Genomic DNA, 26248 nt, shown 5'->3' on the forward strand with positions numbered 1-26248 from the left:
TCATAATCCATTTCATAAATCATAATATGGTTCTAAAACCAGTTTATGATCCATTTCATAAATCACAATACGTTTCCATAACCATTTTATAAATCACGTTCGCAAAGCAATACATACATGTAAACTGTCATGGCACATTTCACAATATGTTTCTCAAATCATTTAGAGGTAGTAATTGTCCGATCCAGGTTTTTATGCAACAAATATTCTTTAATAACTCGTACAATACTCAAATCCTTATTACTTTCAAGACATGAGTTTATAAATCCATACAAAAGATAGTACCACTCACCTGAGAATGCTTATGACCCAAGGACAAAGATTACTCGAACCGTCGAACTCACAATCCTATCAAATAAGCGGGAAACAACATTAAAATCGAGCAAAACACTATCTCAACTACGACTCGGCTAAACTAAGATTAACTGTTAACAAAACAACTCAAGCGCGCCCACAAATCGCTTGTCCAAAGCGATTATCCAAAACCGTTTGCAGCGCGAAGCTTGAGTGTGAAACTCGGACACGCCATAACACTCTCCACCAAACTCAATTCCAAGCGAGCTTATCGCCAAAAGGAAGATCTTTTGAAGCACTAAAAGACCCACAACTTGGCCGTCCCAAAATCGAGCTGAAAACAGACGAAAATCGGCTTAAAAGCCATTGGTCGCGCACTGTTCACCACGCGCGCTCAACTTCAAAAATTAGTTTCGGGCAAATCGTAAGTCCAATCGAGATCCATAAAATCCTACGGCCTCACAACATCTCAATCAGATGTCACAAAACTCCAAAATTATATCCTAATTTCAAAAAATACTTCGATTGAACAAATGAGAGGCGCAAGTACTTACCGTGAGTTGCAATACGTAGTTGAATCGATTTGGCGAGGTCCCGTGGCATGTGCGCATTCTCTCTTTTCCCTTTATCTCTTCTTCTCTCTCTCCTTTTCTTTCTCGGCAAGTCCCTTTATTTTCCCCATTTCTATGCGTGCTCACGGCCTCAAATAAATTGAAGACCACTTTCCTCTTTTTCTTTGACTTTTCAACACTTCTTTTCTTTTTCTTCTTCTTCTTTTAATCATTGTGGGTCCCAATCCTTCGACAAGTCAATGTACATTCCACCTCCACCCACAAGCATAGTGCCCATTTGATGATATACTAGTTATTAACCCACGCCGAATCAATATAATTATTTTAATTAAATTTTTTTACTTAAAAAGGTTTATTTATATCAGAATAATCTTTTGAAAAGGGCTTGAGAAAGAGATGTGTAATTCAAATTTTGCTATTTATATCCATTTTTAAAGACTTTTTTTGGCACTTAGTACGAAGAGATTAGTACGATGTATTTATTGTTTCCATTAAATGAGTGAATATGTATTAGTGGTATTATTCGTTTCTCACCTTAAACAACATTTTCTAATACCTGGAATGTTATTTAATAAAAAAAAGTAATATCGTGTACTTGAAATTGACAAATTAAATATTACATGTAGTAATAGCCTATCTCAATCCAATGCATTCTCATTTCGAAGTTTGGAGGCATCAATTATATATAAACAAAATCGAAAGAGATCAAATTAGCACATAGATTAAGTATACCATACATATTATACCTTGTAAGATGGTGTATATCAATGAGGATCTTATACCATCTTTAGTTACATAATTACATTGATCAATTTTGGAATCCATGGACTTAATTCAAAATGATTAACTATATGTTTTGTCAAGATAACTAACACGGTTTTCACAATGAAATCCACTTAACTAATTTTATGTTGAAATAAACTATCGATTCCTCTATTGCCTTAGAAACTATTGAGAAAACCTCCTAATATATTTTGAAATTGACAAAACTATCCAAAATTTATATCAGTCATGATAAATGCAAGAGTTGTTTGTGTTTCAAGTAATATCCGCTTCAAAAGGATCTGTATTAAAATCAGTGGAAAGATTTTAAATGAATGGGAGAACCTACGTGAGCAAGTCTAGAATAATAGGGAGTTCATTTAGACTTGCAAATACTAAGGTAATAAGTCTACAGGATCTTCACCACTATTGTACTTGAAGTGCCATGAGAAAAACAGTTGAATATAACTAGAGAACCTAGACATGACCGGGAAGCCAAATATATCTAGAGTCTGATATAAGTAGATGATTGCATAAGTTGAATATCAACAGAGTACTACGAAGGCTGAATATAAGCAGAAGCCTGTCTAGAGTATAATATCATTAGATAACTAGAATGCTAATAGAACCGGTGACTGTGGACATAAGTGAAACATTTATACTACTTGCAATGACAATCTTATCATGATTTTCCAGATTATTATTTTGAGATCCCTTGACAACTTGTGTTTTGGTATGGATTCTTATTTTTGAGAAAATATTGATTGACCATCAATCTTAAAGACTTTTTATGGAAAATATTCAATAACACATGATATCTTTCATTGATTGACAATCATCCCAAGGCAAGATACTTTCCATAATAAAGTCACTCCACTTTTGTAAAACCAAGATCTGATTGTACGAGCGACCAAATTTACTTGAATTCGGCTACCCTAATCTTCTCAACAATTTTCTTTTGGTCAGAAATCTTCTTAACAATTGTCCAACAACTAAATTGGAGATTGATCATCTTGAAGATTGTCCAACGAGAAGTTTGGATATTAAGGAGTATAAAAGAGGACCAAGTCGCCGAAGAGCAAAACGGGTCTAGAGTTCAAAAATCCAAATTTTGATAAAGCTTTGCATTTTACATTCACCTTCTAAGAGCATTCAATATTGTAATCTTTGAGAAGTGTTAGCAGTGTGAAAGTTCGTGCTTAAATGTATGATAGTGTGATATATCGGCTTGAGTATAAACAACACCAGTTTCGAGGAAAAGTACTTGAGTATAAGCAACACTTACCACTTTAATTTCTTAACATTGACGAGTGAAACAAATAGTAAGGACACGAACGACAAGCATTCTACTTCAGAAATCAATTTTTGACCAGAAATAGATTTTTCTATTTCTATTTCATGAATGAATTTATGAGCAAAAATACGTGTTTGATAACAATACAAAATTTATGTTCTCGAAACAAAAATTTATTTGATAACGGCACAAAATTTCTCCCTCCCAAGCGACTAGCGAGTGGATGATGGGCGGGCGGTAGCAGGATGCAGCTAGTGTCGGGAGGCGGGCGACGGGCGATGGCTAGGAGGAGGATGGCGGGCGACAGCAGGAGGAGGGCGGCGGTAGCAGGAGGTGGATGGCAGCTGGCAGGGGGAGGCATAGACGGCGGGCGGCGACGGGAGGCGACCGGCGGCAGGGGAAGATGGCCGGCGGCTGGCGGGAGGCGGCGGACAATAGGTGGGCAACAGTGGGTGGCGGGTAGGCAACCAGCTAGTAGCCTAGTAGTGAGGGAGAGCGATGAGAAGAATTTTTATTTCTCATTTTTATTCCAGAAATTGAAAAGTAGAAAATTTTTACTTCTTATTTTTTTCCAAATCTATTTCTGAAATCAAAATTTGTTTTAGAAATAGAAAAATCAAATTGCGTTACCAAACGGATTTATATTCTAAACCTGTTCCCTGGAATAGAAAAATAGAAAAACAGAGAAACAGAATGATTATCATTTGTAACCTAAGCTATCAGTCTAGGAGAGTGAACGTAGGCTTACACCAAGCCGAACCACTATAAACTGTGCGCGCATTGATGTCTATCTCTCTCTGCTCATACTGAATTATTTCTTAATGGAAGCACTGCACTACACTATTTGATATAACTGATTTGTGCTTATGTCAGCACACTGCTTTACCCTATCACAGTTATATTACACTCCCTTTCAATTCTGCAATTTTTGTCAAGTTTGTTGAAAACACCTATTCACTCCCTTCTAGTTGTTATGTTAGCCAACATCAATTGGTATCAGAGTATGGTGCTCGTTATTTTGAAGTGTTTATTTCTGAGCTAACGATCTATTATGGCTAGCACTCTTGGACCAGGTATTGTCGAAGGACAAAGCAACACCAGACTTCCCTACGTCAATGGTAAAGATTATGATGTCCTGAAGAACAAAATGAAAGGTTTCATCATATTCACAGAGCATTTGATGTGGGACGTGATGCAAAATGGAGTGAATGTCACACCCACAACAACACGCACACATGTATTCTCAGGACAGAGAAATAAATGAAAACTCAAATCAAACGGTCATAATCTCTCCACAGAAGTTGGCTAAAAGAGAAGCTTTAGATGCTAAAACTCTTTATTCTTTAATTATTAGTGGATTAATTGTTGCCGGCTCTTCCCGTTGAACTTGTATCGACACTCGGATCGAACCACGTAAATCTCTCGTGTTCTTTATTATTTATCGTTTATTTCTCTAGTGATTTTGTATTAACTTAATTGCAAGATCTGGTTAGCTTCCACGTTATATCACGACACATTCTTACCTCATTTAGTATACCCAAAAGGTCTCATTCGCAAGTTCAATCTTTCCCTATGTAATGACCAATTTGTGAGGGTAATTTTGCCAGGTTAATAATGTAAAAATGTGATGCAAAATGAGTGATTAGGGGTGACCATTAATTTGGACGAATTTTAAAATTAAATGTTGAGAAGACACACAAAATAAAAGACTGAATCGAAGTTCATACGACAATGATATTTTTTTTAGGAATCGAACTACGTGGTTATCAACCAATCCGACTCTTCATTTTTATGGAATGCATAAATGACTTATATGAGTTGGCAACTTTTTTTATTTATTTACAGAAAGTGGTGGAAACTAGTTATCTATACTATAATGCCTCTAATTTCTAAATGCATGAGAGATCTGCAAGCAAAAATTTATGCATCAACAAACTCATACAAGCGAGTTCATTATCTAAATTTCTAAATGAAAAATAAGCGTATGCCTAATACTTTATGTTCAATTATTTCATTATCGACTACAAATTATGTCTAAATATTTTTGTGGATGATCAAAATATTTTTCATTTATTTATTTTTATAAGTGATACAAGATATCATTTTAAAAAAAATGTTTTCTAAATCTTTCATTTTCACGAAACAAACCCATTGTTAGATGTTGGGAAATTCTCCGTCCGACGTGTTTGGGTTTTTCTTTCGTTTTTCATAATTAAAATAGAAAAGGTTATTGTCTCTTCATTTACATAACATGGTCGGCAGGTGACGCTGCGCAGAGAAGATAAGAATGTGTCGGTCCGGCCTCCCCTTGCTTTCCTACCACCTACTCAACTTTCTGTCCTTGGGCTGGAATTGTTGAAAGGACTCTCCATTTGCACGCTCAAAATGCTACAGTGTCCTGAAAAATCACTAACTCAGAAAAAAAAAATTCATTACTTCAATTGTTTAGAAAAATACGTTAATAGAAAAATATTTTCATAATTAATAAAATTGTTCAGGCATAATGAAAATATGTTTTGTTGGGATAAAGATGCTACAAGTGTCATAATTTTCGTGCGGTGTTAACTTGAGTGCTATAACTTTTTTTCATCCTCTTGAGTGTTACGACTTCAAAAAAAAAATGTTCATTTAAATATCATAACTTCTGATCAATTACTTGAGTGCCATAATTTTTGAAAAAAAAAACGTTCATCCAAGTACCAAAAATCGAACGTGGCATAACGTTTGTGATGAATGTTTTTAAAAAGTTATGACTCTCAAGTGATCGATTGAAATGTTATATATAATTGAAAAAAAAAAGTCATGGCACTCAAGTGAGTGTCGTGCAAAAGTTATGGCGCTCATATGATGGAAAGAAAGAAAAAGTTATAGTATGTAAGTGAGCGCCATGCAAAAATTATGACACTTGTAGTGTCTTTATTCCCTTTTTTATTCTAGCTTTCTTAAGCCTGCGCCTGTGTATGCATGAAAGCAAATGGATAAATTAAAAGAACCTAAAACTTGGTGCATGACAATGGTGCAGCTGCATCCCATTAATGTTTCCAGCCCAGCAAATTCCCATCAACACACCTTGCGTCTCCCTGCTGTGCATGATGGCGACGGTTTCACTCGCCTCAGAAAGGTGAAGTTCAACCTCAACTGTGCTTTTTTCCGTGACCCCAACGCCTTAAATTTCGCGTCCATCCCTTCTTCCACCTTCGCCCAGTTCATATTTATGTGCCATCTACCCAGTCCAGCATGAACATTGCAGTATAGCAGAGTCTCAAGATCGATCAAGGGCCGCTAAAAGATGCCCATGGAGGCCAAGTCTACCGTCGCAGCCGTCTTCTTCCTCCTCCTCCTCCTCTCTTCGCCTCACTTTTCCACAGGTCTCTCTCTCTCTCCCTGATATGCACGTGGTGATCAATGGACTGAAAACATGGTTTACAAAGAAAGGAATTTACATTGAAACTGGGCTGGTGATGAAGTTCGCCTCCGTCAAATTGTTCTCAGATCTGGATCCAGTTAATTAGCTAATATCGACTTACCTGTCTAAACTTCGCGTAATCCCCGTCTTTATAGTTGATGATATCCAACCGAGACTTTGCAGTTGATTTAGCGATGGTCCTCATCAAGAATGGCATGGTTAATTTCATTGTGTCGCTACAGGGAACATGAATGGATCGGACGATTCGGAGGTGTACGACATAGACTATAGAGGTCCCGAGACTCACTCTTCTACGACCCCTCCGCCCACTCATTTTCGCCAGAGGCCGTGGAGCCGCCAGAGAAGTACCAAGCCGCCGCCTGAATTCAAGAACTTAAAGAGTACCAATACAAATCAACGAGTAAGTCTGCCCCACATCTAATTACCAATTCTGATCACACTTTTCTGTGTTTCATGAAGAAGTCATCCTGTTAAACGAGGAAGTGCGGCAATTTTGAATGTCATCAAAAAAGTGGTATTCTGGGTGCTCTTAGTTATGTTCAATGTAGCTCGGGTTCAGCCAGAAATTGTCTTTCAATCTGTACAATTTTTGCGTTGCGAGTTGACTGATCTTCGGAGCATTCGCTTCTTCGTGATACCATGACTCAAGATCTACTACTATGCAGAATAATGCTAGACTAACAAAGACCATGTCAAACTGTTGCTTGTTCTTCAACATGTTCACTTGTTAAAGAGCACTCAATTTCGTAAACCAGTCCTACAGAAAACTCTTGTTCCTTTTGGCTCTTCTAAAGGGCTTTTTCTTTTGGCCATATCCCCTAAAGGACGTTAACAAGTGTCTCAAAAGTTTCCTGTTTGTCTCCGCTTATAGATGAATTTCGACTTCTACTTATTATTTTCGTCCAGAATATGAAATAAACAAAGTTCGAATGTACAATGTCAAAATTTGAAAAATTTAAAAGTTTCAATATTTTGAATTAAGTTAATAATCAAAAATTTTCAAAGCATCAACTTTCATCTAAAATGCGTGCAATCAATATTTCTAGGGATATTTTTTAGGATGGTCTCCACTGAGACGTTTCCTTTCCAAAGAAAATTTTAATCATTAGCAAAGAATGCTCTAAAAATTGTGATTTTCTTTGTAAATCATGTCGAACAGGATATTTTGATCATGATGCCAGTCAACAACTCTTTTCCTTTTTTCTTAAGTAGCATGAGGTATATAATGAAGTTACCAAAGAAATTAGGAAAAGTATAAAGTAGTCCCTCTCACTTAATGTTTTGGTCTCCCATTTTAAAAGCCAATTTCGACTTGAGTTTTGAATTACACTTCAAATTGGACAAATTGTATTTTATTCCAAAAATGCCCTACCATGTTTCTAACACGTTCGGTTTTGTTATTAAAAGACAAGTAGTTTGTTCGTTTAAGCTAGTCTAAGATTGTGAAGAAAAAAAGGGCTAGTCAAAGATGCAAATTTGGAGTTTAACCACTGAAGGGTATCTGAGGTAGTAGGTTCTGTCTCCCTAGGATAGATAAATCCGTATGTCTCCAGTGATTACTCAGTCTGTTTGGGAGAGGGACCGCCACACTTCGATTCGAATTAGTCGGATTATGAAAAGTCGCAAACACTACATTGATAGCAATAAAATTACTGGAGTTTTAAATGCTATGAATGCAAAGTAGTACCCGAGTCAATTTCAGTAGTGTTTTTGGGAAATTTCCATAAGTTCATTATGTACCAACTTTCAAGTCCATTATTGCCATACCGGCTACGGTTGTCCTCGCTTATTAAAATCTTCCCGCATTTCCTTTGCAGACTTGAAACAAGTTCATGGCTTTTCATCATGTGACGAGTGTCAGGATGTCTTGTTGTGGGAATGTAGAGGCAGAGGGTCGTTCGGAGACGTGGAGATCCAAGAAGTTCCCTCCCTCGAGGTCTTATTCTTGGGAGATGGAAAGACAGATGAATATAGTATTTTCAAGAATTGTTTAATGTTTAAATGAGTGACTTTTTGTGTTGTGTGGTTATAGATTTTGTACTGGGGAAGCTATAGGCTCAAGGGATCTTTTCCATTAAGAAACTCTGCAATGTAATTCATGAAACTCTCCTCTAGTTACCCAATGTCAAATTTTGCATTTTCCCCTCCTTAATTAGTCTCTTCAAGCGCTTAATTATAACCTAATTGATGTTGCCATCATGTTCTATAAATCCAGACACAAAAGAAAATAGTTATTATCATGGCTTCTTTATGGTTGCTGAAAGATTGGGTACTGGCCCAGCAAGGCTGTATCATTTATTTTTTTAGGTGTTTTTCATTTTGTGGTTCGTGATTCATTAAACGTACATATGACATAAATTAAATGAAAAGGACTCTGCATGTAATGTAATTGTCATACGAAATTTATCATGTCATGCTATATCTGATCATTTATCAATAATCATGTTATTAGGTAATCTGGTCTATCATGTTATGTTATATGTGATTATTTATCAAGCTATTTTGTCATCTAATTTATTCTCATGTAACGGAGGGTAAATACGTCATATAGGTACAATTTTGGAGTTTTTTATGTCGCGAGAAAAAGTTTAGGGTAAATGTATCACAGACAGTGGGTATAATTTGGGGTTTTTGATGTCACAATAAAAAGTTCAGCGTAAATGTGTAACTGTGAGTATAATTTGAGGTTTTTTGTGGCTTTTTCCTTAACCTAAACAAGAATATCATCAAACTCTACACTTTTGTTTAACTTTCAAATTGACCTAAAAAATATTCAGGGTCAGTTCTTTTGTTCAACTATAGAGTTTTCAATTGATTTATATTGATATAAATACTCAAAATGTATACTTGAATACCACAATATATATGTCTTTTTTTCTTACCAAGAATATCATAATGTTGACTTTGCGAACCTAAGTATCCGTGATGGGATCTGTGACAAAAATTAGACATGTAAATATTAACTTTCAATATAAAAGGAACGAAAAGTTTATCATAAAAAATTTAAGGTTTTAGAGGAAATCAACTAGAAATGATCACTTATATCGCTCACAAAAATGAATGAACAAAAAAATATTTTTATCGTTCATAAAAAAGTTTGGACATAAATTGTTGTTGATAATAACAATATTTTTCATTAACTAATTATTTCAAGCAATATAAACGATTATTTTTAGGAAAATATTTTTCAAATCATTCATTTTTTGAGAAACAAACAGAATCCTTATATTAGCTCTCCTTCTCTAGATGATCTCACTTACTCTAATCAATCCCCAATGGTAGAGTGAAAGTGAGGGCAAACCAAAATGAACTCTTCGTTCTTTTTTTGGGTAAGTCAAAGAAATACATAAACAAACAGAAGCAATGTCTAATGTCTAAGGTTACATCGATCTCTACCTCAAAAAAGGAGCTATCAGCCCTGTCTTTAAGCAAAAGATGCCTAATACTATCAGGTACAGTAGGTATTGAACAAAATACATACCCTGAGTCTTCGCCATATATGTCCATGCATCGGCACAGCAGTTAGCTTCCCGCGAGACGTGCACTGTCCGGCGCTCCTGCGGGCCCCCTAGCAATCTCTTGCGATCATCAAAGACGGGTTTAAATAACACATCATTTTCATTAGGGTAGCGAAACTTGTATGACAGAATTTGCATACATTTCTGTACGTAAACGAGCCACTCTCTTGTCAACTGCCAGTTGTACTCCATCTCTAAGAGCCCAGACTTCTGCCGTGGAGGCGTTAGTCTTGCCAATTCGCTAAGCAAACCCCGCTATCCAGTTGCCGAGGTGGAGTCTTGGCAGACCACCTCGTCCAGCTACTTTATTCGGCGTTGACACCGCTGATTCCGTGTTAAGTTTAATCCGTCACAGTTTAGGCTTGCTGCATTTGTCATCTTCCCACGTTCTTAGACGTCTTCTCGGTTCATACATCGTCGTGGGATAAAACTCCCCTGCTTTTGACAAACAAAATGGAGCTAAATTAGAGATGTTATTAGAACCATCGTAAACATGAATCTTCACAATCCTTGGGAAATACAATATTCCAGGGAATCCTTGGCATGGTAGACCAACTCTTACCGTGATAATGTCCACTCCCGAACAGGTCGGTCTCCGAAGGAATGCCTAACTTCTGGCGGGATCGGGAGATCATTCCATAAAGTTTTCGCAATATCACCATCCCTAAGACCGCCGTCCCTAAGACCGTGCTCAACTATTTCATTACCTGGGTGACATCTCGAGCATTGAAGGCTAACATTCAATCCCCTAGTTGCTAACATGTGCTTCATAGCGATTCTGTGTGCAAGCATTGCCAGATAAAATGTTTAATACGAGGGAGACTCTTAAATTTCCAAATCCATCTTCATTTCCTCCTTTACTTGAGTACAAGGTAACCAGTCATTCGCCAGGTCATAAGCCGAAGGAAGACAATATTAGGGGTGAGCGTGGTTCCAGGGTAGAACCGGGAACCGGAGAACCGGACCCGGTGGGTCCGGTTCGGTTCCAGGTTCCATGGACAGAGGGTCCGGTTCTCGGTTCCCTTTTTTAGGAACCGGCTGTTCCGGTTCCGGTTCCCGGTTCCTATAGGAACTGGAACCGGATCGGAACCGGGAAACGGAACCGGAACCAAGAACCGGACTAGGAACCGGATCCCTAAAAATTAAACCATAAACTATACATTTGGTATTTAGAAACCGTAATTCCCAAATGCTAGCTTCTCCTCTTGAATCACCGATCTAGCTTCTCCTCTTGAATCACCGATCCTCCATCATTGTCCCTCCTGCTTCCACTTCCGCCTCGCTCCCGCGTCTGCCTTGCTCCTCGCTCGGTCGCTCCTGCTTCCACTTCCGTCTCGCTCCCGCTTCTGCCTCGCTCCTTGCTCCCGCTTCTGCTTTCGCCTTGCTCCTCGCTCCGGCTTCCGCAGTTCTCTCCCGCTTCCGCCTCGCTCCGCCTTCTTCGCCGCAGGTCTCGTGATCTCCCCACGCGGATTCGCTCCGATTATTCGGGCTCGCCGCTGTCGGACATTTTCCAGGTTAGGCTCTGACGAACGTTTCTTCTTGTCCTCACCTTGTTCTGTTCCTTATTATTTTTTATGGGTTTCTTCATTATTCTGGGATTAAATAGTACATAGTTAGAGTATTTGCTCTGAGCAGAGAATTCTGGCGAGAGCGAAGAGTACTCTCTCTGGACTGGTGGACTCTGGAGCAGCTGGATATTGTTTCTTTCCCTTTTTTTCTTTCTGGGTTTTTCTTGTAGTGCTCCGTCGTCGTTGCTGCTCTCTTTGTTCCCTTTTAGTGAGCAAGAGGAGGAGGTGGACGGAGGACGGTTTTTTTCTTCTTTTTTCTTTTATTTTTTTTCATACATTTTTTGGATAGGATTTCTGGATCTTGGGTGGGTTGCGTTTTGAGGTCGAGATGGTTCATAGCTGAGTGGGGAGTTCAAGCGATCTTGAAGGTGTAGGTGGGTCGTCGGCTTGTTGGGAAATTCTTTTTCTTGATAATCCTCATGACTTTCTGTGTTTGAGAATTTTGGGATATTCTCTAGGAAGGTCCTTTAGCTCATTCGGCTGTACTTTCTGTGTTCGAGAAAGGAATTCGAATATAGATTGTTCTGGTTGTTGTGGCGCTTGTTACTTAGAAGGGAGTGGAATATGGTGAGGGAACCGTGATCTATGCGAATAGCATTCTGGGTTGGGAACTGGGTCTTGGTTCTTGGTTCTTGAAATCAGCGTGAGCTGAGCAAAATTTATGGGATGTGGTCTGTTTAGGGCAGTGACTTTCTCCTAGCGTGCTTCAAGACCTTGAATTGGTGAATGTAGGTGAACCCCGACTAGAATTGCAATATTGGATTATTAGTAATGGGTTGTGCCGCTTCGAGAATTGATGAAGAAGAGAGGGTTCGGGTGTGCAAAGAGAGAAAGAGGTTGATGGAGCAGTTGCTGGATTCATTTTTTATAATTAGTCTTTTGTATTGTTTTTTATGAATGTTCATTTTCATTTTGATTAAATAAAAATAAAATAAAATAAAAGAACCTGTTGGAATCTGGAACCGACCCTGGAACCTGTGACAGGGTAGGTTCCAGGTTCCACGTTCCGACGGGTAGGTTCCAGGTTCCTCATTTTGAGGAACTTGTACCCGAAGGTAGGTTCCAGGTTTCAGGCGGAACCTACTCGGAACCTGGAACCGCTCACTCCTAGACAATATCGTTGTCTCGAATATATAGAAAATGTACCACAATAACAAATATTTAGGCACAAATATGAGTTATGTAAGAGTTACTTGCTTTTTGACTTGGTCCGCTCGAGTGGGCCCCATAAAAAGAAGATAAGAAAGGGAAAAGGCATGCTTAGTTCTATGAAGTGACCGAGGGATCGCGGGAGAAAGGGAGAAAGAGAGAAGAAAAGAAAGAAAAAGAAAAAAGAAGAAGAAGAGAGAGGGAAAAGAGAGAGCGCGGACACATCACGGGAATCTTGTCAAGCTAATTCAAACTCCGATTTGCAATACCCAGTAACTGCTCACACCCTTGTTCATCTAATCGGAGTAATATTTAGAGTAATGGCTTAAATTCGAAGTTATATAAAATTCAAGCCATGAAGTTCGATTTTTAAGTTGTTGAGCCGTGAAATTTCATTGAAATGGTGGTTTATAGTGTTGTGGAGCCATGGGGTATGACGGGAGTCGTTTTAAAGCAACGGTTTGACCAGAGTGAGAATCTCAGGGTTTCGCATGCGAGCTCCATATTGCGAATGGCTTGAATAATCACTTTGGGTGTGCGATTTGTTGATGTGTATGAGTTGTTCTGTTAGCGTTTAAGCATCATTTAGCCGATTTGTAGTTGTTATAGTATTTTACTTGGTTTGAACATCATTTCTAGTTTAATTGTTAAGATTATAAAATCGTCGGCTCGTTTAGCAGCGTACTGTTCAGTTTTGGGTATTTCCAGGTGAGTGATGTTATTTCTTCTTTGGTTTTGTAAAACCCATATCTTAAAGTAATAGGGATTCGATATATATATATATATATAACTTAGAAAAGCATTTTTGTTGCAAAAGCTAGGTTGAGTATTTACTACCTTTCGGTTATTTGAGAATAGTTCGAGAACATGTTAGGAAATGTGTCGTGAAAGTCTACTTATATGTATTGTTTTGTAAACCTGGCTTATGAAATGGATTCTGAAATGTTTGAGAAACAAAGTGTGATTTATGAAATGGGTTATGGATTTGGAATTGTGGATTATTAGAAGTTAATAGTTTGATGATCGATATGACTATGAACCCAGGTAGGGTTTCGGGATATGCATACCAGTTAGGATATAATTTTGGGCTGAGCCACCGGCTTTGTAGGTGAAGACCTTGCTAAGAGAGGAATCTTGGTCACCTTGTCACTAGGCATTGTGTCGTGACCATAGTAGTATATTGAGTGATACATTAAACAATAGAATGGACTATTGATGTGATTTTTAATAGAGATTAATCAATGGATTTGACCATTGATATTTGAATTGTGGTGATGAATTTAAATGAGTATTTCTGACTTGTATAAGCATTGTAGAAATGAAACAATCCATATGTGATTCGATATGTATTTTATACCTTGAGTTTGGATTATGAGTTTCTAGTATTGCTTTGTATACATGCATAGTAGATGCTCAATCTGCTTAGAAGACATGTACTACTTACCGAGCTGTGGTTGTTCACCTCTCTCCTTCCAAATATTTACAGGTTTATTGAATAATGGCCAATAAAGTGAGAGCGCCATTCATGGGGATTTTTGGAAGTTGGATTTTGGGTGGCTTGAAGCTGTGTCCTTCGTGTGGAAGGATGGCCGTGTCACTCCTCTATTATGGTAGGATCGGGGTATGACAAGTCAGGCAAATTATCAAACACGTGGTATGTGAATAAATTAAAGAGTAGAGATTGAAAAATGCTCAACTGATTTATAGTGGTTCAGCTACATAATGGTGCCTGCACCGCACACCAACAACATTCAAAAGTTATACCCAATCCACTAAACTCAAAGCATCGCACAGAGGTTGGCTTCTAGTGGAGCCAACTCTCCTTTATAAATAGTGTGCACTCTTTTACAAAATATTTCTCACACAAGTTCAATCTATCGATAATTTTGATTGCAAAGTGTGTACAAGATTCTTTAGCAAGTGTATGTAGTATTCCCTACATCCTCAATGCAATGAGTAACCCCATTTATACGAAAACAAGCTCAACCAGCGGTTTGACACATCTCACATGGCTAGAAATTCTATCGTTGAGCCTTCCGGGTGTCCGGCCAAAGATGGGCCAAGACACACACTGAGTTGGGCGGACAAAGGGCCTGTTTGGTTCGGCATTTCCAAAGTTCATTGGCCAAATGTAAATAGCGTTTGGCAACTTTTTTAGAGTACTTTAGGAAAATACAATTGCATTTCCTAAGGTTTCTAAAGGCCTTTAGCCCAAGGCAAGTCTCGAGGTACTTTGGCAAGTTAAATTTTTGGAATGCAAGTTCATCGTTCATGAGCTGTTCATCTTACCCGAGCAGCAGGTTCGGAGGTTGGCGACGGCTGCCTGGGGGTCGCGCGACCCCGGCCACCGTTGCCTGGAGGTCGCCTGACCTCTGGCGAACGCCGCTTGGGGTTGCCCGACCCAAGCTGCGCCTAGGTCATGCGACCTCAGGCCGCCTTACCTGAGGTCGCGTGACCCAGGCAAGCGTTGGCCTGGGTCATGAGACCTAGGTGACGTCTGAGGTCAGGCGACCCCAAGCGGCGATTGTCGGGGTCACGCAACCTGGGCGACGCCTGAGGTCATGCAACCTTAGGCGATGCTGGCCGGCCGCTAGATCTGGTCCGCCGGTGGCTGAGCTCCACCTCACTTGTTTTTTTAAATATTAGCAAAAGTCCTTTGTAAAATTAGTTTTTACCAAACGGTATTTAGGCCAAAGTTACTCTCAAATGTGATTTTAAAATACACTTTACCAAACACTACTTGTATTTTGGAAAAAACTATTTAGGCTAAAGTCGCTCTCAAATAGCCCAAAGGCCATTGCATTTTGCCAAAGACATTCCACCAAAATTAAACCAAACGGGCCCAAAATCAAGTTTGAACTGTAGGAGCCGGGTATCCAGCTAGGCTAGAAGCATGGCCTTGTGCTCTAGAGCTGAGATAGTCTTTTTTCACCCGTTCGAAATCCTGCAAAAGAAAATGCTTAAATATGACAAAAACGATTCCAAATATTTGCAACATATTTGAATGAGTTTTGTAATCATCAAACTTAAATTAAGATCAAACAAATAGTCTCCCACTAGTCGAGTAGTTCCAATAGAACGCGTTCTCAAGCTCAGTGTTTCTAGCAATCGGATTCGCTTCCGCAGCTTTCACCGCATCCTCAGGAAAGGAAAAGGATGAAGAGCTAAAATTCCAATCCCCACATCCATTTCAACAGTGCTTAACCTTGAGTTGTTCATCCACCAAAACAAAAGAACCTTGAGTTGTTCTTCATCTCTATTCAAAGGGCCTTGTATCAACTATTGTATTGATCGCAATCCTGTCGAATTCACATACCAAAAAAAAAAGCAAGAATATTCTTGTTCCCAAAGAGCTTTTTTTCTTTTCACTGTCTGGCCTGGTTAGTACCTACTCGGGCCATTTTTTGTTTCATTCCAAATCATATATATAATATGATTTGTTGAAAACAAAAATGCTTATTATTGATTATTAAAACAACAATAAGTAAGAAGAAGGGATCTTTCCATTCCTATGATATCGCATTTAATGGAGTGATCACATTGCAAACTCTTTCCTTGGAGAAAATTGTACAAAAAATCCTAAATCTATTGCAACTTTGCCAATTGAGTCCTAAACTTTTCAATTTTGCCAATTAAGACATAAACGTTTTCACGTTTTACCAATTGAGTCCATCTAACCAATTTTGATCGGAAATCGTTGATGTAGACGCTGGCTATCCTACGTGGCATAGACAGCCGCATGGACAGTAGTAGGCATTGATGTAAATAAATTTTAATATTTTTTCAAATTTTTTTTTCTTTTTTTCTTTTCTTTTCTTCTCTTTTCCTTCTTTTATTTTTTTTCTTTTTTTTCTTTTCTTTTTCTTCTTTCTTTTTTCCTTTTTCCCTCTACCAGCTACCGTTGAGCCTCGTTGATGGCCAATAGAGATCACCGCCCTCAAGCAAGGGACACTTGGGCCGGAGCTTGCAAGGGTGGCCCTCGCCAGCCTCGGGCCAAGGCAACCCTCGCCAGATCAAGGGTGATGGTTGCCCTCGCTTGCCCAAGCGAGGGCGGCCCACGTTTGCTTATCTGAGGGGCGAGCGTGAGCCACCCTTGCCTAAGGCTAGTGGAGGTCGCCGGCCATCAACGAGGCCCAGTGGTGGCCGACGGAGGGAAAAGGGGAAAAAGAGAAAAGAAAAAAGCACAGAAAAAAGAAAAGAGAAAAGGGAAAAGAAGGAAAAGAAAAGAAAAGAAAAGAAAATATTGAAAAAATTATTAAAAAATTGTTAAAAATCATCCACGTCAGCATCGGCCGTACCACGTAAGACAGCCGGTATCCACGTCAGTAATTTTTGGGCAAAATTAGCCAGATAAACTCAATTGACAATACGTGAAAAGGTTTATAACTCAATTGATAAAATTAAAAGATTTAGAATTAAATTTGTAAAAGTACAGTATGTTTAAGACTTTTTGCATAATTTTACACTTTCTTGGAATGACTTTTCTTGAAGTATTTTGCCCGCAACACCACGGCCCACTTGGCCTTCCAGTTCTTGGCATTCGCCAGCTAAGTCTTCCAAGCAATGCCATATTTTCCAAGTCCGCCCATACTCAGACCAAGACTTTCTATTTCCTCTTGTACCTTTATTTCATCCAATGACATGCATCTCTCTCTCGCTTTCACTAGAGCCCCATAGAAAATCCCCGACAGAATTTATCAATCTGGTTGCATATGGACACAGGAATCACTCCAGTTTGCATATTCGCCTCATTGACCGATTTAATCATATATTTCGACCCACCATATGGACATTCTATTAGGTCCTCCAGCCTGCCATTTTCATTCTCATTTCGTCCATGATAAATCTAAATCTCCAGAGAGTCACCATACCATTCTTAATAGGATAACCAAGATATTTCCCCGGGTATTATTAAGAACCCTGGAGAAATGATCCTGATCCTTAGAAGAGATATTCTCAGAGAAGTAGACTTTAGATTCCACAAAGTTAATCTTCTTACTAGAGATTTCACAATTGGTTCGGGATATTCACAATGGAAATTAAACCTATCAAAATGAGTCATAAATCCATTTCTTAATTCGTATATAATGGACTGAGGTGTTATATGGATTAGTTATATTCAATAAATGGGTCATAAATGGGTTTAAATATGGAAATATAGCTTATATCATTCACTTTCACAAATAAGAACAGATCATCCGCAGAAAAGAAATACGAAAACTGGGGGCCATCCCTAGAAGTTTTAAAAAGGGGTCCTCGTTCCCTTCCCGCATTCTCTTTCTATTAAAAAAGCTCAAGATATCCAGGCAAAGGATGAAAATATAAGGGGAGAATGGATCTCCTTGCTTGATGCCTCTACTCGGTTGAAATGGTTTGGCGGCACCCTCATTAATAAGGATGGGTTTAGAAGCAATGGTAGTAGAATTCAAAGTAAGATCAAAGTGAACACATCACGGAAATTAAACCAATGCAGGACATTTTTAATCTCAGCCGGTCATATGCCTTTTGAAGCTCAAGTTTTACGGGACAATAACCTTTTTCTACCCTTAGCAGTCTTCATCTTATGGAGAATTTCTTTGACATTAACAATGTTGTCATGAGTTCTCCTCCCAGGGATAAAGCTTGCTTGGTTGGGACAATGTCGTTTTTAGTTCAATTAAGTCACATGGGCGCCATATCAACACCGTATGCTTTCTGGCGTCCATGTATACAGATTTTTAGTGGCAATCATTGATGGAACCTTGACGAAGGAGGGTAAATGTGTTATAGGTACAAGTTTGGAATACCCCATAAACTTTGATAAATGAAGGTAATCTCTTATTTTTTTTTTATTATTATTTTTCTTTAGTTTCTATAAAAATGAAAAATATAGAAAATTTGAAAATTTTTTTTTAACTAAAATACTATAATAGAATAATATTTATAATTACATTAAAAATAATAAAAACTTTTTAAAATTCAATAAATATAGCCACTAAATTAAACTAAATAAGATATTCCAAGAAAAAGAATAAACACCGATTAAATAAAATAGAAAAAGATCCCAATAACAAAAAAATGTCAAATTACAAAAATTGGGTTACTTCGATAAGTATATTCGAAGGGTTAATTAATAATAAAATTGACTGATTAACAATAGTGTTTGAAAGTATATTCGAAGGGTTAATTAATAATAAAATTGACTGATTAACACTTTCTTGGAATGACTTTTCTTGAAGTATTTTGCCCGCAACACCACGGCCCACTTGGTCTTCCTGTTCTTGTCAATTCGCCAGCTAAGTCTTCCAAGCAATGCCATATTTTCCAAGTCCACCCATACTCAGACCAAGACTTTCTATTTTCTCTTGTACCTTTATTTCATCCAATGACATGCATCTCTCTCTCGCTTTCACTAGAGCCCCATAGAAAATCCCCGACAGAATTTATCAATCTGGTTGCATATAGACACAGGAAGCACTCCAGTTTGCATATTCGCCTCATTGACCGATTTAATCATATATTTCGACCCACCATATGAACATTCTATTAGGTCCTCCACCCTGCCATTTTCATTCTCATTTCGTCCATGATAAATCTAAATCTCCAGAGAGTCACCATACCATTCTTAATAGGATAACCAAGATATTTCCCCAGGCATTATTAAGAACCCTGGAGAAATGATCCTGATCCTTAGTAGAGATATTCTCAGAGAAGTAGACTTTAGATTCCGCAAAGTTAATCTTCTTACTAGAGATCTCACAATTGATTCGGGATATTCACAATGGAAATTAAACCTATCAAAATGAGTCATAAATCCATTCCTTAATTCGTATATGATGGGCTGAGGTGTTATATGGATTAGTTATATTCAATAAATTGGTCATAAATGGGTTTAAATATGGAAATACAGCTTCTATCATTCACTTTCACAAATAAGAACAGATCATCCGCAGAAAAGAAATACGAAAACTGGGGGCCATCCCTAGAAGTTTTAAAAAGGGGTCCTCGTTCCCTTCCCGCATTCTCTTTCTATTAAAAAAGCTCAAGATATCCAGGCGAAGGATGAAAATATAAAGGGAGAAAGGTCAAGATTGGCTATATATAGAGATTGAATGTTAATTTCCAACTTTGAAATAAAGTGTCGCTCAAATTATTTGATAAAAAATAAGCAATTAATTATGTGTTCATATGCTTTATAGCCGTCATAAATAGAAATTTATAATAGTCTTTGTAGCTTTTCTGATTAAAATTATGAGATCATATATTAAAATTAACAAACTTCTCTATGCAAAGTGATAACATAATACAATATAAGATGATATCTTGTCGAGAATAATTGAGTTTTTACATTGTGAAACTAACAAAAAAATGATAGAAAGAAAGGCAATTTTGTTGGTTGGTCTAACAGAAAAAGAAACAATAAATTGGAGAGAGAGAGAGAGAGGGGGGGGGGGAGGGGGGGGAGGGGGGAGAGGAGGGTATTTTTGTCGTTTAACTAAATAAAGGAGTGTCTTAGCCAAAATGAAAGTGGAAATAGCAACACCCTAACACAATACCCCTTAAACTTCTTTTATTATAAAGAAACAATAATCTTTTTTTTTCTTTAGTTTCTGTAAAATGAAAAATATAGAAAATTTTGAAAAAAAATAAATTAACTAAAATACTATAATATAAAAATATTTATAATTACATTAAAAATAAAAAAATAAAATTTAATAAATATAGCCACTAAATTACACTAAATAAGATATTCCAAGAAAAAGAATAAACACAGATTAAATAAAATAGAAAAAATCCCAATAACAAAAAAAGGGTCAAATTACAAAAATTGGGTTACTTCGATAAGTATATTCCAAGGGTTAATTAATAAGAAAATTGATTGATTAACAATAGTGTTTGAAAATATTATAAAAGGCAAAGATCTCATCAAAATGATTAGCCATTCAAGGTGATGTTTTTGGAACAATTTTTTTAAACGATCAATTAGTTTATACTAAGTAACCATTGCTACTATTATATCTTGCTGTCATCAAAACCTTTTTTTTTCCTATTTATTTAATTGCGTTTCTTTTTTTTTTTCTCAAAAGGCCCTGTCAATTCTACTGATATTCTCATCGATTTTCAACAATATTTATCAGCTTGATTTTTTTTTAGATTTTTTTATTATTCACATGAATCAATAGATAAGATAAAAGAGAGATTTCGACTGTATATGCCGATGGAAAAAAGACGACAAGAAAATAAGAATTCACGAATTGCCGATGTGGTAAGAAATTTAAAGTTTTGAAATATAAAAATGGGTAATAACACAAACAGCCCCTGAATTGTGGTCCAATATGCAATTTGGTCCCCGAACTTTTAATTTGTTCAACGTAGTCCATGAACTTTAACCCAATGTTCAATTTGATCCTTAAATTTTTAATCTGTTCAGTGTGGTCCCTGAACTTTTATTACACGTTCAATTCAGTCCCTAAACTATATAAAAATGTTCAATGTAGTCCATGAACTTGAATCTACATTGAATATTTTCAAATAGTTTAGGGACTAAATTGAACACGTACTGAAAGTTCATGGATCATATTGAGTATTTTAAAAGTTTGAAGATCAAATTGAATATTAAACTAAAATTCAAGAATTATATTGAATAAATTAAAAATTCAGAAATTAAACTATAAATCGAACCAAAATTCATGGACCGTAAAATTGTACTGTGTGTCTTCAACGACCCCCGCTTCGTAAGCAGCGTCGATCGTGGGCTGGCTGGCTTTTTCGTCAACGTCTCTCGAGAGTGAAAAACATCACGCGGTTTCCTCGAAGAACAAGAACAAACGACTTCTTAACCTCTCCAGCTCTCCTCCTTCCCCCATCCAACGAAAGTCATCCTCTTCCTCTCTCTCTCCTTCGCTCTCTAGAATCCTTCCTTCCTTCCTTCCTTTTGATCGCTGCAAATGGCGAACGTCGACGAGAAGAACTGCGCCGCTCACGAGGAATCGAGCCCTCTCCTGGACAAGAAGGTCGCCGCCGACGATGCGGAGAAGCCCCGCCAGGCGGCCGCCGCCGACGACAAGAAGGTCGCCCCCGCCGACGACGGCGCGAAGAAGCCCGGCCAGGTGACGGCGGCGCACGGCCCGCTCCTGGTCCCGATCGTCGTCGGCGGCGGCGGCGGCGGGGGCGGGGGGTTCGGGTGGACCGCCGACGGCTTGCCGCTGGCTCACGGCAGCGTGATGGGGGAGCCGATGGAGCGGGCGCAGTGGAACTCGAGCCTCTTCGCTTGCCTCGGTCGCAACGACGAGTTCTGCAGCAGCGATCTCGAAGTTTGTGAGTCGCTCGCTCGCTCTCTCGATTTTCTGAATTGGGGGCTTTTTTGCTGTGATCGCTGTGTGTGTTTTGCGGTATCTGTGGATTAATTTTGGTCATCGAATTTGTTGGTTTGGTGATCTTGATTAGTCGTGCATTCTAAGCTATTTAGCTTTGGCAGCGGGGATTTTTGTCTAGGTGGTGTTACTTGTTGCTGAAATTAGATCGGATTGGCTTTGTTAACTGGGAGGTCCTTGGCTAGTAACTAGAAGGCGGTCCTAAGGGCCATTAAGTGACAGTATTGGCAGCCACCGCGTCTGCTGTGCACCGCAGCCGCCGTGCTAATTCAATTCACTACAGTAGCCTCTACGGCCATTTCGTGATGGCGTAATGGTCTTAGCGCCCGTTTTCAACGAAGATGCAGAGAATCTCGAGACTCTTCAGGGGCATCTCACCTTGGATTCTCTCTTTGAGTGGCCAGTCTTGGTCAAACAAACTTAAGATTGAAGGGAAAAAAAACAAGTGTACGGATCTGTCAAAGACTCAGATTTCATATCTGATTAATTGCATTCTTCAAACTAGGTCTAGGTTCTCTTAATATGCATATTGAAGTGAAAATCATAAAAGATTTGTGGGTTTTGGATCTTGATTGGTCTTGGTCTGCTTTTGAAAGATTTGTGGGTTTTGGTCTAATCAATGGGATCTCTGTTCATCTCTGTTTTCTTAGCTGTGTTCTCTCCACCAGGAACAACAAAAGAGAGAGAGGAGAGAGAAGCGGTGGGACTTATGAATTTTCTATTTCTACTTTAATTAAGCTTATTCTAGCAGAAATTATATTAGTGTTTATTTTATCTATGAAGAATGTATGTAGATATGTTATATAGTTAGAATTTTGCAATTTTTTTAATAAAACAATCAATTTCCGATGTTTCAAACATGATGTGCAAGCGTCACAAAATTCATGCCGCAACACCTGCAACCCTTTACAGGATGTCTGTGACACCCTACTTCCACAGTAACCACTATGCAACCACGATATGACCCACATCCGCGCTATAATTCCTTGCCTATGCATGCAAATTATTTTTGTTGATTTAATGAGTACCTATTAAGGGACAGGATGCATTGTAGGTCATGTACAACCTTTAGATGAGAGAGAGTTTTACTATCTTTTTCCCTTTTCTGGGCGAGTTTTTAGTTCGTGTTTTTATTGAGGTTGTTCTAAACTTCTGAAATCGTAATCTTGTTGTGATAGATTTCGTTGATTAGTTTAGGAAAGGAAATAAATTTTACTATCTTTTTTAAAGAAATCAAATTTTATTATGTTAGGTTTGAAATTTTCAGTGTTTAAGTGGTGGGGACAACGATTGCTGAAAATTCTGTTGAATGTACTATGTTTGCTGATTTCTAGATCAAAAGATGTAACTGCTTCCAAAGATAGTACAAATGGGGGTTATCCAATCGAATATGTTAGCAGGGGATTCCTCGGGCTAACTGTGTTAAGCATTTAGATATTGCAATCAACATTAGTTTAATTTTGTTAAATTGAAGGTCATTCTGCTTGTATTCCTTTTCTATATGCTTTTGATATCATGGATCCTTTTTTATCATATTTGCTCTATCATGACTTGACTAGGTCTTCTTGGATGCGTTGCTCCTTGTGTGCTTTATGGAAGCAATGCTGAGAGACTTGGAAACCCTACTGGGACTTTTGCGACTCACTGCTTGTCTTATGCTGGCCTTTATCTGATTGGAAAAGCCTTCTGTAGTGTCAACTGCATTGCACCCATGTTTTCATTTCCTAGCCGCACGGCTATTCGTCGCAAGTTTAATCTAGAGGCAAGTAATTCTTTCACCTGTCCATTCTTCACCGGCGCTTTTCTCCCATTATCATGAGATAAATTTGTTGACTGAGTTAATTACTAGTCGCACATTCTGGTGAAGCTACTGGTATAACCTCCGTCCTTTCGAAAGGCAGCTGTGCGAACTTCTCATTTCTTTTCTCCAAGGAAAGATGTATAATTGATGCATTTCTATTTTTATTTTTCATTATTAACAGCAGAAGTAACGTTAGATTCATGAGGTACTCACATTGTAATTTAGTTGAATCAGGAAATCTCAAGGTTATGATGTGAATTGACATGTCACTTCATGTTTGGTTAAAGTAGTCAATCTCAACAGATTAGTCTGATGAGTGCCCACAATTTGTTAAAATACAATTGATCCTGCTCTGACTCTTAGGGTTAGCAACTGGTGGGAAAGGCTTAGGCCGTGCACTGCTCCTCACCAATGCCTTCCGTCCTCCCCTTGCATGTGCATACATTCAGTATTTGGCCCAATCTATCACTCCAACCCCATTGAAAAGATGACTTATTTTTCTGTGGATTTTATACTATAGCAGCTAATAAGTAGATTAAGGGAGGATCTGCAAATATCACTATCAATAGAAACTATAGTCATCATGAGGATCTGTGAATATCAGTAACAACAGAAATTATAGTCATCATGAGGATCTGTACACCTTTCTCTGGACCATCTTGTGAGTCAATCATGCAATCTGTCCTGATTCTGGCCCAACAGGTTCTTTAGTATCCGTCTCTTCACCACCCTTGCAATTGCGAGTGAATTATGCAATCGGTTGTGATCCTCATCCAACAAATTGTTTAGCCCCAACATATCCCACTTGGGATGGGCAAAATGCTGCTTCCTGTTAAACCCTTTTCCCCCTCATGGGCCAATAGCTACTTTCTTTTTAAAATTTTTGCTTGAACTTTCTTACCTTATTTTTTATGATTGTTGTCCGGTAAATATGACTAGAATAAGCATTTTGGGGAACAAAATTAAATTTGTGTAGTGTTTAATAGATTAGATTTATTTTATATGATTTAGGTGTGAGTTTAAATCCCCAACAGTAGAATTTAATATCCTCAAGTAAATTTGCATTTAACAGTTGAAGGAAACTTTTTATTTTGAAGAGCTGGGACGACAAAAATTGTAAAAATGTGCTTTAGTTATTCCCTGAAAATCAGCTTTCACTTGTTCAACTGTATCTTTTTTTTAAAATGTCACAAGATGCTCCATTGGAGCTTCCATGACTTTCTGAAAGTAGAACCAATTTTCTTGAAGAACTCTTAGGCAACGACTTAGGATGCTTGCTTGCATCTATGTTTTAATTGACTAACAATAAAATCATTTAACTGGTTTTTAGTTTGTTTAAACGTCTTGTTATAAAAAACAATGTTAGGTTGTGCTTACTGATAAATGTTTATTTTACGTCATTTTCATTAAAATTTGTGATTTTTCTCTTAGACAAAAAAAAAAGTTCATGGTAGATTTGGGACTGGACCAAAAGTCGTGTTTTTTTTTTTTAGACAAAGAAAGGGGTTTTTCTGAGACAAAAAAAAGTTCGGGGCAAAAATGAGACCAGACCTAATTGAGGATTTTTTTAGGAATTAGGCCTATAACCAGAGTCGCTACAACATGTTTTCTGGGGAATGGTTTGGTTTACGAGAGTAATTTGGGTCAGTTTTTTAGGAAGGAAGAAAGCTTACCAAAGTTTTTTGCTGGGTTTTGTGAATCTGATGGATTGCAGTTCCAAACATGATTGGCTTGAGGTTGAGGTAGCAAGAGCAGACCGCCTTGTAATGCATAAATAGATTTAACTTTTGGAGATTGGTTTACTTGTGCTCTTCCTTGTCTTATAGTGAACTGTACAGAATAAAGCAATGACTGACTCTATGCTTCGTGGGTCTTTGCCAACTAAACAGGGTAGCTGTGAGGCACTTCACAGGTCCTGTGGATGCTGTGGAAGTTGTGTGGAGGACGAGGTGCAGCGAGAGCGGTGTGAATCAGGGTGCGACGTGCTAACTCATGTCTTATGCCACCCCTGCGCTCTCTGCCAGGAAGGGCGTGAGCTCCGCCGTAGGCTACCTCATCCCGGATTCAATGCACATCCAGTCTTGGTGATGATTCCCCCAGGCGAGCAGACTATGGGTCGTGGGGCTTGAGCATCGTTCTACATCTATATGAAAACCAGCCTGTCTATGTGCAAACCGTACGTGTGATTTCTCCAGTTGACTTAACAGACCTTTTATTGTATTAAAGAAATGGTGATGAAATGTAGTGCTTGGTCTTAACCAGCTATAAATAAATGCTCCGTATATGTTGTCTTGTTTTTATACAGTAATACCTCTTTACTAATATACGGTGACACAGTTAAGATTGTTCACTTCATCGTGGCTTCTGCTTTGCTTCTCTCTTGGTGGAAGTCGAGGAAATTTTTAGGTGTGGTTGCTTACTGCTGTGTATGTTGGACTGCCCAAAAATGAGGTGAAGACTTTGAAGATGACCGAGGAAGTTCATTGAAATTCCTAAAACCTTATCACGGA

At 38.2% G+C, this 26248-nt stretch overlaps 2 protein-coding genes across 2 annotated transcripts; both read left to right on the top strand.

Moving 5' to 3' along the window:
• The first annotated feature begins 6008 nt into the window (after positions 1-6008).
• Positions 6009-8501, top strand: LOC115674127 (uncharacterized). Its single transcript, XM_030596463.2, has 3 exons — positions 6009-6290; positions 6571-6749; positions 8167-8501. The coding sequence occupies exons 1-3, from the start codon at positions 6212-6214 to the stop codon at positions 8170-8172; spliced, it is 264 nt and encodes an 87-aa protein (XP_030452323.1). The 5' UTR covers positions 6009-6211; the 3' UTR covers positions 8173-8501.
• Positions 8502-21412: 12911 nt separating this feature from the next.
• Positions 21413-26036, top strand: LOC115674183 (cell number regulator 8). Its single transcript, XM_030596525.2, has 3 exons — positions 21413-21881; positions 23497-23699; positions 25628-26036. Exons 1-3 carry the CDS (start codon positions 21512-21514, stop codon positions 25865-25867), a joined length of 813 nt encoding a protein of 270 aa, XP_030452385.1. The 5' UTR covers positions 21413-21511; the 3' UTR covers positions 25868-26036.
• The last annotated feature ends 212 nt before the right edge of the window (positions 26037-26248 follow it).

This window comes from Syzygium oleosum, unplaced genomic scaffold, assembly GCF_021117445.2.
Source record: "Syzygium oleosum isolate NSW1041296 unplaced genomic scaffold, Sole_v2.1 Sole_v2.12, whole genome shotgun sequence".
NCBI classification, from domain to species: Eukaryota; Viridiplantae; Streptophyta; class Magnoliopsida; order Myrtales; family Myrtaceae; genus Syzygium; species Syzygium oleosum.